Source organism: Oncorhynchus tshawytscha, linkage group LG30 (assembly GCF_018296145.1).
Source record: "Oncorhynchus tshawytscha isolate Ot180627B linkage group LG30, Otsh_v2.0, whole genome shotgun sequence".
Lineage (NCBI taxonomy): Eukaryota > Metazoa > Chordata > Actinopteri > Salmoniformes > Salmonidae > Oncorhynchus > Oncorhynchus tshawytscha.
Window position 1 is genome coordinate 49405288 of NC_056458.1, and position 13092 is coordinate 49418379.

The 13092-nt window shown below is 44.0% G+C and overlaps 1 protein-coding gene across 1 annotated transcript in view; it reads left to right on the forward strand.

The window, feature by feature from the left end:
- The first annotated feature begins 3092 nt into the window (after window positions 1-3092).
- LOC112239035 (stAR-related lipid transfer protein 13-like) overlaps window positions 3093-13092 on the forward strand; it is a 31052-nt gene continuing 21052 nt past the window's right edge. Inside the window, exons 1-2 of the mRNA XM_042309619.1 lie at window positions 3093-3218; window positions 3648-3729. Of these exons, the coding sequence (XP_042165553.1) occupies window positions 3116-3218; window positions 3648-3729 (185 nt within the window). The 5' untranslated portion in view covers window positions 3093-3115. The remainder of the gene's footprint in view (window positions 3219-3647; window positions 3730-13092) is intronic.

A 13092-nucleotide genomic window follows, 5' to 3' on the forward strand; every position in this document is an offset into this window, starting at 1 on the left:
TACTACCTCCCTCCATTACTACCTCCCCTCTATTACTACCTCCCTCCTCCCCTCTATTACTACCTCCCTCTATTACTACCTCCCCTCTATTACTCCCTCACCTCCCCTCTATTACTACCTCCCCTCCTCCCCTCTATTACTACCTCCCCTCTATTACTACGTCCCCTCCTCCCCTCTATTACTAACTCCCCTCCTCCCCTCTATTACTACCTCCCCTCTTTTACTACCTCCCATCTATTACCATCTCTCCTACTCCCCTCTATTACTACCTCCCCTCCTCCCCTCTATTACTAGCTCCCCACCTCCCCTCTATTACTACCTCCCCTCTATTACTACCTCTCCTCTATTACTACCTCCCATCCTCCCTCTATTACTACCTCCCCTCTATTACTACCTCCCCTCCTCCCCTCTATTACTACCTCCCCTATATTACTACCTCCCCTCCTCCCCTCTATTACTACCTCCCCTCTATTACTACCTCCCCTCCTCCACTCTATTACTTCCTCCGCTCTATTACTACCTCCCCTCCTCCCCTCTATTACTACCCCCTCCTCCTCCCCTCTATTACTACCTCCCCTCTATTACTACCTCCCCTCTATTACTACCTCCCCTCCCCCCTCTATTACTACCTCCCCTCTATTACCACCTCCCTCTATTACTACCTCCCCTCCTCCCCTCTTTTACTACCTCCCTCTATTACTACCTCCCCTCCTCCCCTCTATTACTACCTCCCCTCTATTACTACCTCCCATCTATTGCCATCTCCCCTCCTCCCCTCTATTACTACCTCCCCTCTATTACTACCTCCCCTCCTCCCCTTTATTACTACCTCCCCTCTATTACTACCTCCCTCCTCCCCTCTATTACTACCACCTCTCTATTACTACCTCCCCCTCCCCTCTATTACTACCTCCCCTCTATTACTACCTCCCCTCTATTACTACCTCCCCTCTATTACTACCTCCCCTCCTCCCCTCTATTACCTTCTCCCCTCTATTACTACCTCCCCTCCTCCCTTCTATTACTACCTCCCTCTATTACCATCTCCCCTCTATTACTACCTCCCCTCTATTACTACCTCTCCTCTATTACTACCTCCCATCCTCCCCTCTATTACTACCTCCCTCTATTACTACCTCCCCTCTATTACTACCTCCCCTCCTCCCCTCTATTACTACCTCCCCTCTATTACTACCTCCCATCCTCCCCTCTATTACTACCTCACCTCTATTACTACCTCCCCTCTATTACTACCTCCCTCTATTACTACTTCCCTCCTCCCCTCTATTACTACCTCCCCTCTATTACTACCTCCCTCCTCCACTCTATTACTACCTCCCCTCTATTACTACCTCCCCTCCTCCCCTCTATTACTACCCCCTCCTCCCCTCTATTACTACCTCGCCTCTATTACTACCTCCCCTCTATTACTACCTCCCCTCCTCCCCTCTATTACTACCTCCCCTCTATTACTACCTCCCCTCTATTACCACCTCCCCTCTATTACTACCTCCCCTCCTCCCTCTATTACCACCTCCCCTCTATTACTACCTCCCCTCTATTACTACCTCCCCTCCTCCCCTCTATTACTACCTCCACTCTATTACTACCTCCCCTCCTCCCCTCTATTACTACCCCCCTCTATTACTACCTCCCCTCTATTACTACCTCCCCTCTATTACTACCTCCCCTCTATTACTACCTCCCCTCCTCCCCTCTATTACTACCCCCCTCTATTACTACCTCCACTCCTCCCCTATTACTACCTCCACTCTATTACTACCTCCCCTCCTCCCCTATTACCACCTCCCCTCTATTACTACCTCCCCTCTATTACTACCTCCCTCTATTACCACCTCCCCTCTATTACTACCTCCCCTCTATTACTACCTCCCCCTCCCCTCTATTACTACCTCCCCTCTATTACTACCTCCCCTCCTCCCCTCTATTACTACCTCCCCTCTATTACTACCTCCCCTCCTCCCCTCTATTACTACCTCCCCTCTATTACTACCTCCCCCCTCTATTACTACCTCCCCTCCTCCCCTCTACCTCCCCTCCTCCCCTCACTGCAAGTCAATAAATTAAGTGATATAAATATATCACTGTCAGCTGATAGATGTTTTTAGTACCTTACTTTGATTTTTTCAATAAAATGTGTCAAAACTAAAAGAAATAGCAATTTCTCAAGCTAGAATTTAGCTCGGACTGTCTGGGAAACGTTTTAGTGGGAGAGAGGTTTGGAACTCTCTGATTGGTCTTTACACGAATTTAGAACCTGGTGATGTCACCAAGCCAAAACTCCATCCCACCAACACGGGCTGACATTTTTAAGACAGTCTGTTAAAACAGCTTTTACGCTAAAAAAGGACATTTATCATCATTATTACAATTTCACAGTATTATTTACATTTGAGTGACCTGGACCTTTTTGATGGATATAAAGGACTATAAATGAACCCTCTGTCTCTGATCAGTGGCATTCCCCGAGGAGACGGTGTTCACGAGGGAATGGCTCTAAACCCTCTGTGCTATTAAGGAATGCTGAATAGATACAATGGGATTCAGGCATTGGACATTCCCATGTCTCAGAGCACTTCAATACTAACATGGATACCATTCTGTTTCTCTAACATTTCAGTCTATATTTCTCTCTCTGTTTCACTCTTTCAGTCGTTGCATCGCGCTCTCTCTGTCTCTATCCTCTCTCTCTCTTTCCTCTCTCTCTCTTTCCTCGCTTTCATCTCTCTTTCCTCTCTCGCTCTTTCCTCTCTTTCCTCTCTCTTTCCTCTCTTTCCTCTCTCGCTCTTTCCTCTCTTTCCTCTCTCTTTCCTCTCTTTCCTCTCTCTCTCTCTCTTCATCTCTCTATCCTCTCTCTCCTCTCTCTCTCTCTCTCTCTCTTTCCTCTCTGTTTTTTTTCTCTCTCTTTTCCTCTCTTTTTCTCTCTCTCTTTTCCTCTCTCTGTCTGTCTCCCTCTCTTTCCTTCTCTTTCTCTCTCTCTCTCTCTCATACTCTCTCTCTCTCTCTCTCATTTTTCTCATATTCTTTACATCAATAAAGGAATAATTGGCAGGAGCAAAAACAGCTTACAAAGCTGCTTAACTATGTATTCCTCATGTGCCTCTCCCCCCCTCTCTCTCTTCCAGAGATCGAGGCCAAGGAGGCTTGTGATTGGCTAAGGGCTGCAGGGTTCCCACAGTACGCCCAGTTCTACGAAGGTATGCACACACACAGTACGCCCAGCTCTACGAAGGTATGCACACACACAGCAGCCCACTGTACGGGATAGAAAGCTGTTATCCTGTCTGCCCGTGGTGGCCAATAGGGTGTGGGTACGCAGAACCGCGAGCAAATGCATGATGAGTTCAGGTTTCTCTCTCTCTCCCCCTTATCTCTCCCCCCTTATCTCTCCCCCTTATCTCTCTCTCTCTCTCTCTCTCTCTCTCTCTCCTTATCTCTCCCCTTATCTCTCTCTCTCCCCTTATCTCTCCCCCTTATCTCTCTCTCTCTCCCCTTATCTCTCCCCTTATCTCTCTCTCTCCCCTTATCTCTCCCCTTATCTCTCACTCTTTTCCCCCTTCTCTCTCTCTCCCCTTCTCCCTCTATCTGTTTCTCTCTCTCTCTCTCCCCCTTTCACTCTCTCTCAGACTCCCAGTTTCCTATAGATATCTCGTCAGTAAGGAGGGACCATGACTTCTTGGACAGAGACCTGGCCGAACCGTTGTGTCGGTAAGAGCGTGCACACACACACACACACACACACACACACACACACACACACACACACACACTACACTAACACCAGGAGAGTTTGACATGGTTCTGCCCTCTGTCTCTAGATGGACAAGTATTCATATGCTCCCTGGTTGTGTTATATCATTATAGTCCCCTGGTTGTGTTATATCATTATAGCCCCTGGTTGTGTTATATCATTATACTACATTATAGTCCCCTGGTTGTGTTATATCATTATAGTCCCCTGGTTGTCTTATATCATTATATTATATTATAGCCCCTGGTTGTGTTATATCATTATAGCCCCCTGGTTATGTTATATCATTATAGCCCCTGGTTGTGTTATATCATTATAGCCCCCTGGTTGTGTTATATCATTATAGCCCCCTGGTTGTGTTATATCATTATAGCCCCCTGGTTGTGTTATATCATTATAGCCCCTGGTTGTGTTATATCATTATAGCCCCCTGGTTGTGTTATATCATTATAGCCCCTGGTTGTGTTATATCATTATAGCCCCCTGGTTGTGTTATATCATTATAGCCCCCTGGTTGTGTTATATCATTATAGCCCCCTGGTTGTGTTATATCATTATAGCCCCCTGGTTGTGTTATATCATTATAGCCCCCTGGTTGTGTTATATCATTATAGCCCCCTGGTTGTGTTATATCATTATAGCCCCCTGGTTGTGTTATATCATTATACTACATTATAGCCCCTGGTTGTGTTATATCATTATAGTCCCCTGGTTGTGTTATATGATGGTATAGTCCCCTGGTTGTGTAATATCATTATAGTCCCCTGGTTGTGTTATATCATTATAGCCCCTGGTTGTGTTATATCATTATAGTCCCCTGGTTGTGTTATATCATTATAGCCCCCTGGTTGTGTTATATATTATACTACATTATAGTCCCCTGGTTGTGTTATATCATTATAGTCCCTGGTTGTGTTATATCATTATAGCCCCTGGTTGTGTTATATCATTATAGTCCCCTGGTTGTGTTATATCATTATAGCCCCCTGGTTGTGTTATATCATTATACTACATTATAGTCCCCTGGTTGTGTTATATCATTATAGCCCCTGGTTATGTTATATGGTGGTATAGTCACCTGGTTGTGTTATGTCATTATAGCCCCTGGTTATGTTATATGGTGGTATAGTCACCTGGTTGTGTTATGTCATTATAGCCCCCTGGTTATGTTATATGGTGGTATAGTCACCTGGTTGTGTTATGTCATTATAGCCCCTGGTTGTGTTATATCAAAATCAAATCAAATCAAATCAAATCAAATTTTATTTGTCACATACACATGGTTAGCAGATGTTAATGCGAGTGTAGCGAAATGCTTGTGCTTCTAGTTCCGACAATGCAGTAATAACGAACAAGTAATCTAACTAACAATTCCAAAAACTACTGTCTTATACACAGTGTAAGGGGATAAAGAATATGTACATAAGGATATATGAATGAGTGATGGTACAGAGCAGCATAGGCAAGATACAGTAGATGATATCGAGTACAGTATATACATATGAGATGAGTATGTAAACCAAGTGGCATAGTGGCTAGTGATGGCTGTATTAGTGGCTAGTGGCTAGTGATACATGTATTACATAAGGATGCAGTCGATGATATAGAGTACAGTATCTACGTATGCATATGAGATGAATAATGTAGGGTAAGTAACATTATATAAGGTAGCATTGTTTAAAGTGGCTAGTGATATATTTACATCATTTCCCATCAATTCCCATGATTAAAGTGGCTGGAGTAGAGTCAGTGTCATTGACAGTGTGTTGGCAGCAGCCACTCAATGTTAGTGGTGGCTGTTTAACAGTCTGATGGCCTTGAGATAGAAGCTGTTTTTCAGTCTCTCGGTCCCAGCTTTGATGCACCTGTACTGACCTCGCCTTCTGGATGACAGCGGGGTGAACAGGGAGTGGCTCGGGTGTTTGATGTCCTTGATGATCTTTATGGCCTTCCTGTAGCATCGGGTGGTGTAGGTGTCCTGGAGGGCAGGTAGTTTGCCCCCGGTGATGCGTTGTGCAGACCTCACTACCCTCTGGAGAGCCTTACGGTTGAGGGCGGTGCAGTTGCCATACCAGGCGGTGATACAGCCCGCCAGGATGCTCTCGATTGTGCATCTGTAGAAGTTTGTGAGTGCTTTTGGTGACAAGCCCAATTTCTTCAGCCTCCTGAGGTTGAAGAGGCGCTGCTGCGCCTTCCTCACGATGCTGTCTGTGTGAGTGGACCAATTCAGTTTGTCTGTGATGTGTATGCCGAGGAACTTAAAACTTGCTACCCTCTCCACTACTGTTCCATCGATGTGGATGGGGGTGTTCCCTCTGCTGTTTCCTGAAGTCCACAATCATCTCCTTAGTTTTGTTGACGTTGAGTGTGAGGTTATTTTCCTGACACCACACTCCGAGGGCCCTCACCTCCTCCCTGTAGGCCGTCTCGTCGTTGTTGGTAATCAAGCCTACCACTGTTGTGTCGTCCGCAAACTTGATGATTGAGTTGGAGGCGTGCGTGGCCACGCAGTCGTGGGTGAACAGGGAGTACAGGAGAGGGCTCAGAACGCACCCTTGTGGGGCCCCAGTGTTGAGGATCAGCGGGGAGGAGATGTTGTTGCCTACCCTCACCACCTGGGGCGGCCCGTCAGGAAGTCCAGTACCCAGTTGCACAGGGCGGGGTCGAGACCCAGGGTCTCGAGCTTGATGACGAGCTTGGAGGGTACTATGGTGTTGAATGCCGAGCTGTAGTCGATGAACAGCATTCTCACATAGGTATTCCTCTTGTCAGATGGGTTAGGGCAGTGTGCAGTGTGGTTGAGATTGCATCGTCTGTGGACCTATTTGGGCGGTAAGCAAATTGGAGTGGGTCTAGGGTGTCAGTTAGGTGGAGGTGATATGGTCCTTGACTAGTCTCTCAAAGCACTTCATGATGACGGATGTGAGTGCTACGGGGCGGTAGTCGTTTAGCTCAGTTACCTTAGCTTTCTTGGGAACGGGAACAATGGTGGCCCTCTTGAAGCATGTGGGAACAGCAGACTGGTATAGGGATTGATTGAATATGTCCGTAAACACACCGGCCAGCTGGTCTGCGCATGCTCTGAGGGCGCGGCTGGGGATGCCGTCTGGGCCTGCAGCCTTGCGAGGTTAGCCCCCTGGTTGTGTAATATCATTATAGCCCCTGGTTGTGTAATATCATTATAGTCCCCTGGTTGTGTTATATCATTATAGCCCCCTGGTTGTGTTATATCATTATAGTCCCCTGGTTGTTATATCATTATAGTTTATATCATTATAGTCCCCTGGTTGTGTTATATCATTATACTACATTATAGTCCCCTGGTTGTATCATTATAGTTTGTGTTATATCATTATAGTCCCCTGGTTGTGTTATATCATTATAGCCCCCTGGTTGTGTTATATCATTATACTACATTATAGCCCCCTGGTTGTGTTATATCATTATAGCCCCCTGGTTGTGTTATATCATTATAGTCCCCTGGTTGTGTTATATCATTATAGCCCCTGGTTGTGTTATATCATTATAGCACCCTGGTTGTGTTATATCATTATAGCACCCTGGTTGTGTTATATCATTATACTACATTATAGTCCCCTGGTTGTGTTATATCATTATAGCCCCCTGGTTGTGTTATATCATTATACTACATTATAGCCCCTGGTTGTGTTATATCATTATAGTAACCTGGTTGTGTTATATCATTATAGCCCCCTGGTTGTGTTATGTCATTATAGCCCCCTGGTTGTGTTATATCATTATAGTCCCCTGGTTGTGTTATATCATTATAGTCCCCTGGTTGTGTTATATCATTATAGTCCCCTGGTTGTGTTATATCATTATAGCCCCCTGGTTGTGTTATATCATTATAGTCCCTGGTTGTGTTATATCATTATAGCCCCTGGTTGTGTTATATCATTATAGCCCCCTGGTTGTGTTATATCATTATAGCCCCCTGGTTGTGTTATATCATTATACTACATTATAGCCCCCTGGTTGTGTTATATCATTATAGCACCCTGGTTGTGTTATATCATTATAGTCCCCTGGTTGTGTTATATCATTATAGCACCCTGGTTGTGTTATATCATTATAGCACCCTGGTTGTGTTATATCATTATAGTCCCCTGGTTGTGTTATATCATTATAGCACCCTGGTTGTGTTATATCATTATACTACATTATAGTCCCCTGGTTGTGTTATATCATTATAGTCCCCTGGTTGTGTTATATCATTATACTACATTATAGTCCCCTGGTTGTGTTATATCATTATAGTACCCTGGTTGTGTTATATCATTATAGCACCCTGGTTGTGTTATATCATTATAGCCCCCTGGTTGTGTTATATCATTATAGTCCCCTGGTTGTGTTATATCATTATAGTCCCCTGGTTGTGTTATATCATTATAGTCCCCTGGTTGTGTTATATCATTATAGCACCCTGGTTGTGTTATATCATTATAGTCCCCTGGTTGTGTTATATCATTATAGCACCCTGGTTGTGTTATATCATTATAGTCCCCTGGTTGTGTTATATCATTATAGTCCCCTGGTTGTGTTATATCATTATACTACATTATAGTCCCCTGGTTGTGTTATATCATTATAGCCCCTGGTTGTGTTATATCATTATAGCCCCCTGGTTGTGTTATATCATTATAGCCCCCTGGTTGTGTTATATCATTATAGCCCCCCCTGGTTGTGTTATATCATTATACTACATTATAGCCCCCTGGTTGTGTTATATCATTATAGCACCCTGGTTGTGTTATATCATTATAGCACCCTGGTTGTGTTATATCATTATACTACATTATAGCCCCTGGTTGTGTTATATCATTATACTACATTATAGCCCCTGGTTGTGTTATATCATTATACTACATTATAGCACCCTGGTTGTGTTATATCATTATACTACATTATAGTCCCCTGGTTGTGTTATATCATTATAGCACCCTGGTTGTGTTATATCATTATAGCACCCTGGTTGTGTTATATCATTATACTACATTACTCTAACCACTAGACTACCTGCTGCCCCATGTCATGGATACCCTGAATAGGTTTCACGTTCTGCTGAACATAATGGTTCTCAGAGGGCTCCTTCAGCGTCGTTAACCATAAAGATAAATGACATGCTGAAGGTAATGTAGTGTAAAATGATCATCCTCAGAATGGCAGAGCTGATGGTATCACTTTAGAGGGAAATCAGGCTCTCAATCAATTCACTTTCAATTTCAATTCAAGGGGCATTGGGAAACGTGTGTTTACGTTACCACATCAAGTGGAAATAGAGAACGGAACAAACAATCCGATATTAACAGTAAACGTTACAACAAAGGATTTTAAATAATTATTGGCTGTGTTGTGCAAATATTAGAAGTGTGAAAGGGGAAATTATGAAAGTAATAAATAGTATATATGGTATTGACAATGTTGTTTGTGTTCCCTTTTGTCATGGTGATGTCACACTGTGGTATTTCACATAACAGAGTTCATCAATGTTTGATTTTTTAAATTTTATTTATTTATTTATTTCACCTTTATTTAACCAGGTAGGCAAGTTGAGAACACCTTTATTTAACCAGGTAGGCAAGTTGAGAACACCTTTATTTAACCAGGTAGGCCAGTTGAGAACACCTTTATTTAACCAGGTAGGCTAGTAGAGAACACCTTTATTTAACCAGGTAGGCAAGTTGAGAACACACCTTTATTTAACCAGGTAGGCCAGTTGAGAACACCTAGGCCAGTTGAGAACACCTTTATTTAACCAGGTAGGCCAGTTGAGAACACCTTTATTTAACCAGGTAGGCTAGTTGAGAACACCTTTATTTAACCAGGGTAGGCTAGTTGAGAACACCTTTATTTAACCAGGTAGGCACCTAGTTGGCTAGAACACCTTTATTTAACCAGGTAGGCTAGTTGAGAACACCTTTATTTAACCAGGTAGGCAAGTTGAGAACACCTTTATTTAACCAGGTAGGCTAGTTGAGAACACCTTTATTTAACCAGGTAGGCTAGTTGGTAGAGTTGAGAACACCTTTATTTAACCAGGTAGGCTAGTTGAGAACACCTTTATTTAACCAGGTAGGCTAGTTGAGAACACCTCTTATTTAACCAGGTATTGCGACCAGGTGGCCAATATAAAGGTAAGCAGTTTGACAGATACAACGTTCTCATTTACACAGTTACAGAGAGTTCGACATTTACACATGGAATAAAACAAACATACAGTCAATAATACAAACAAACATACAGTCAATAATACAGAGTTAGAAAAACAAGTCAGTCAATATACAGTATAAGCAAATGAGGTGAGAAGGGAGGTAAAGGCAAAAAAGGCCATGGTGGCAAAGTAAATACAATATAGCAAGTAAAACACTGGAATGGTAGTTTTGCAATGGAAGAATGTGCAAAGTAGAAATAATGGGGTGCAAAGGAGCAAAATAAATAAATAAAATAAAATAAATACAGTAGGGAAAGAGGTAGTTGTTTGGGCTAAATTATAGATGGGCTATGTACAGGTGCAGTAATCTGTGAGCTGCTCTGACAGTTGGTGCTTAAAGCTAGTGAGGGAGATAAGTGTTTCCAGTTTTCAGAGATTTTTGTAGTTCGTTCCAGTCATTGGCAGCAGAGAACTGGAAGGAGAGGCGGCCAAAGAAAGAATTGGTTTTGGGGGTGACCAGAGAGATATACCTGCTGGAGCGTGTGCTACAGGTGGGAGATGCTATGGTGACCAGCGAGCTGAGATAAGGGGGGATGTTACGGTTTTCTAGGTGTGAAGGAGAGTCGGACCAAACTGCAGCGTGTAGATTGCGATCCATATATAACAACAAACGTAAAACACGAATGAAATAACAAACAAACACTAACAAAAACAATAAACGTAACGAAAACCGAAACAGCCTATACTTGTGTAACCTAACACATAGACACGAACAAAGACACTAAGGACAATCACCCACACCAACCTCAAAGAATATGGCTGCCTAATTATGGTTCCCAATCAGAGACAACGATAAACACCTGCCTCTGATTGAGAACCACTTCAGACAGCCATAGACTTAACTAGAACACCCCACTAGCTACAATCCCAATACATACACACCACATACAAAAACCCCATGCCACACCCTGGCCTGACCAAATAAATAAAGATAAACACAAAATACTTCGACCAGGGCGTGACACACAATGGATGACTTGTGGGCTTCTAGAAACAACTGTCCCTTTCTGCTGGTGGTGGTGACTAGAGAGATATACCTGCTGGAGCGTGTGCTACAGGTGGGAGATGCTATGGTGACCAGCGAGCTGAGATAAGGGGGGACTTTACCTAGCAGGGTCTTGTAGATGACATGGAGCCAGTGGGTTTGGCGACGAGTATGAAGCCGAGGGCCAGCCAACGAGAGCGTACAGGTCGCAATGGTGGGTAGTAAATGGGGCTTTGGTGACAAAACGGATTGCACTGTGATAGACTGCATCCAATTTGTTGAGTAGGGTATTGGAGGCTATTTTGTAAATGACATCGCCAAAGTCGAGGATTGGTAGGATGGTCAGTTTTACAAGGGTATGTTTGGCAGCATGAGTGAAGGATGCTTTGTTGCGAAATAAGAAGCCAATTCTAGATTTAACTTTGGATTGGAAATGTTTGATGTGGGTCTGGAAGGAGAGTTTACAGTCTAACCAGACACCTAAGTATTTGTAGTTGTCCACGTATTCTAAGTCAGAGCCGTCCAGAGTAGTGATGTTGGACAGGCGGGTAGGTGCAGGTAGCGATCGGTTGAAGAGCATGCATTTAGTTTTACTTGTATTTAAGAGCAATTGGAGGCCACGGAAGGAGAGTTGTATGGCATTGAAGCTTGCCTGGAGGGTTGTTAACACAGTGTCCAAAGAAGGGCCGGAAGTATACAGAATGGTGTCGTCTGCATAGAGATTGATCAGAGACTCACCAGCAGCAAGAGCGACCTCATTGATGTATACAGAGAAGAGAGTTGGCCCGAGAATTGAACCCTGTGGCACCCCCATAGAGACTGCCAGAGGTACGGACAACAGGCCCACCGATTTGACACACTGAACTCTATCAGAGAAGTAGTTGGTAAACCAGGCGAGGCAATCATTTGAGAAACCAAGGCTGTTGAGTCTGCCGATGAGGATGTGGTGATTGACAGAGTTGAAAGCCTTGGCCAGATGAATGAATACGGCTGCACAGTAATGTCTCTTATCGATGGCGGTTATGATGTCGTTTAGGACCTTGAGCGTGGCTGAGGTGCACCCATGACCAGCTCTGAAACCAGATTGCATAGCAGAGAAGGTATGGTGAGATTCGAAATGGTCGGTAATCTGTTTGTTGACTTGGCTTTCGAAGACCTTAGAAAGGCACGGTAGGATAGATATAGGTCTGTAGCAGTTTGGGTCAAGAGTGTCCCCCCCTTTGAAGAGGGTGATGACCGCAGCTGCTTTCCAATCTTTGGGAATCTCAGACGACACGAAAGAGAGGTTGAACAGGCTAGTAATAGGGGTGGCAACAATTTCGGCAGATAATTTTAGAAAGAAAGGGTCCAGATTGTCTAGCCCGGCTGATTTGTAGGGGTCCAGATTTTGCAGCTCTTTCAGAACATCAGCTGAATGGATTTGGGAGAAGGAGAAATGGGGAAGGCTTGGGCGAGTTGCTGTTGGGGGTGCAGTGCTGTTGACCGGGGTAGGAGTAGCCAGGTGGAAAGCATGGCCAGCTGTAGAAAAATGCTTATTGAAATTCTCAATTATAGTGGATTTATCGGTGGTGACAGTGTTTCCTATCTTCAGTGCAGTGGGCAGCTGGGAGGAGGTGTTCTTATTCTCCGTGGACTTTACAGTGTCCCAGAACTTTTTTGAGTTAGTGTTGCAGGAAGCAAATTTCTGCTTGAAAAAGCTAGCCTTGGCTTTTCTAACTGCCTGTGTGTATTGGTTTCTAGCATCCCTGAACAGCTGCATATCACGGGGGCTGTTCGATGCTAATGCAGAACGCCATAGGATGTTTTTGTGTTGGTTAAGGGCAGTCAGGTCTGGGGAGAACCAAGGGCTATATCTGTTCCTGGTTCTAAATTTCTTGAATGGGGCATGTTTATTTAAGATGGTTAGGAAGGCATTTTTATAAAAAATATCCATTATTGACTGGATTTGTTTTCTAATTCTTTGTGGGTCTTTTTAATCTGAGGGAAATACACTACATGACCATAAGTATGTGGACACCTGCTCGTCGAACATCTCATTCCAAAATCATGGGCATTAATATGGATTTGGTCCCTCCTTTTCTGCTATAACAGCCTCCACTCTTC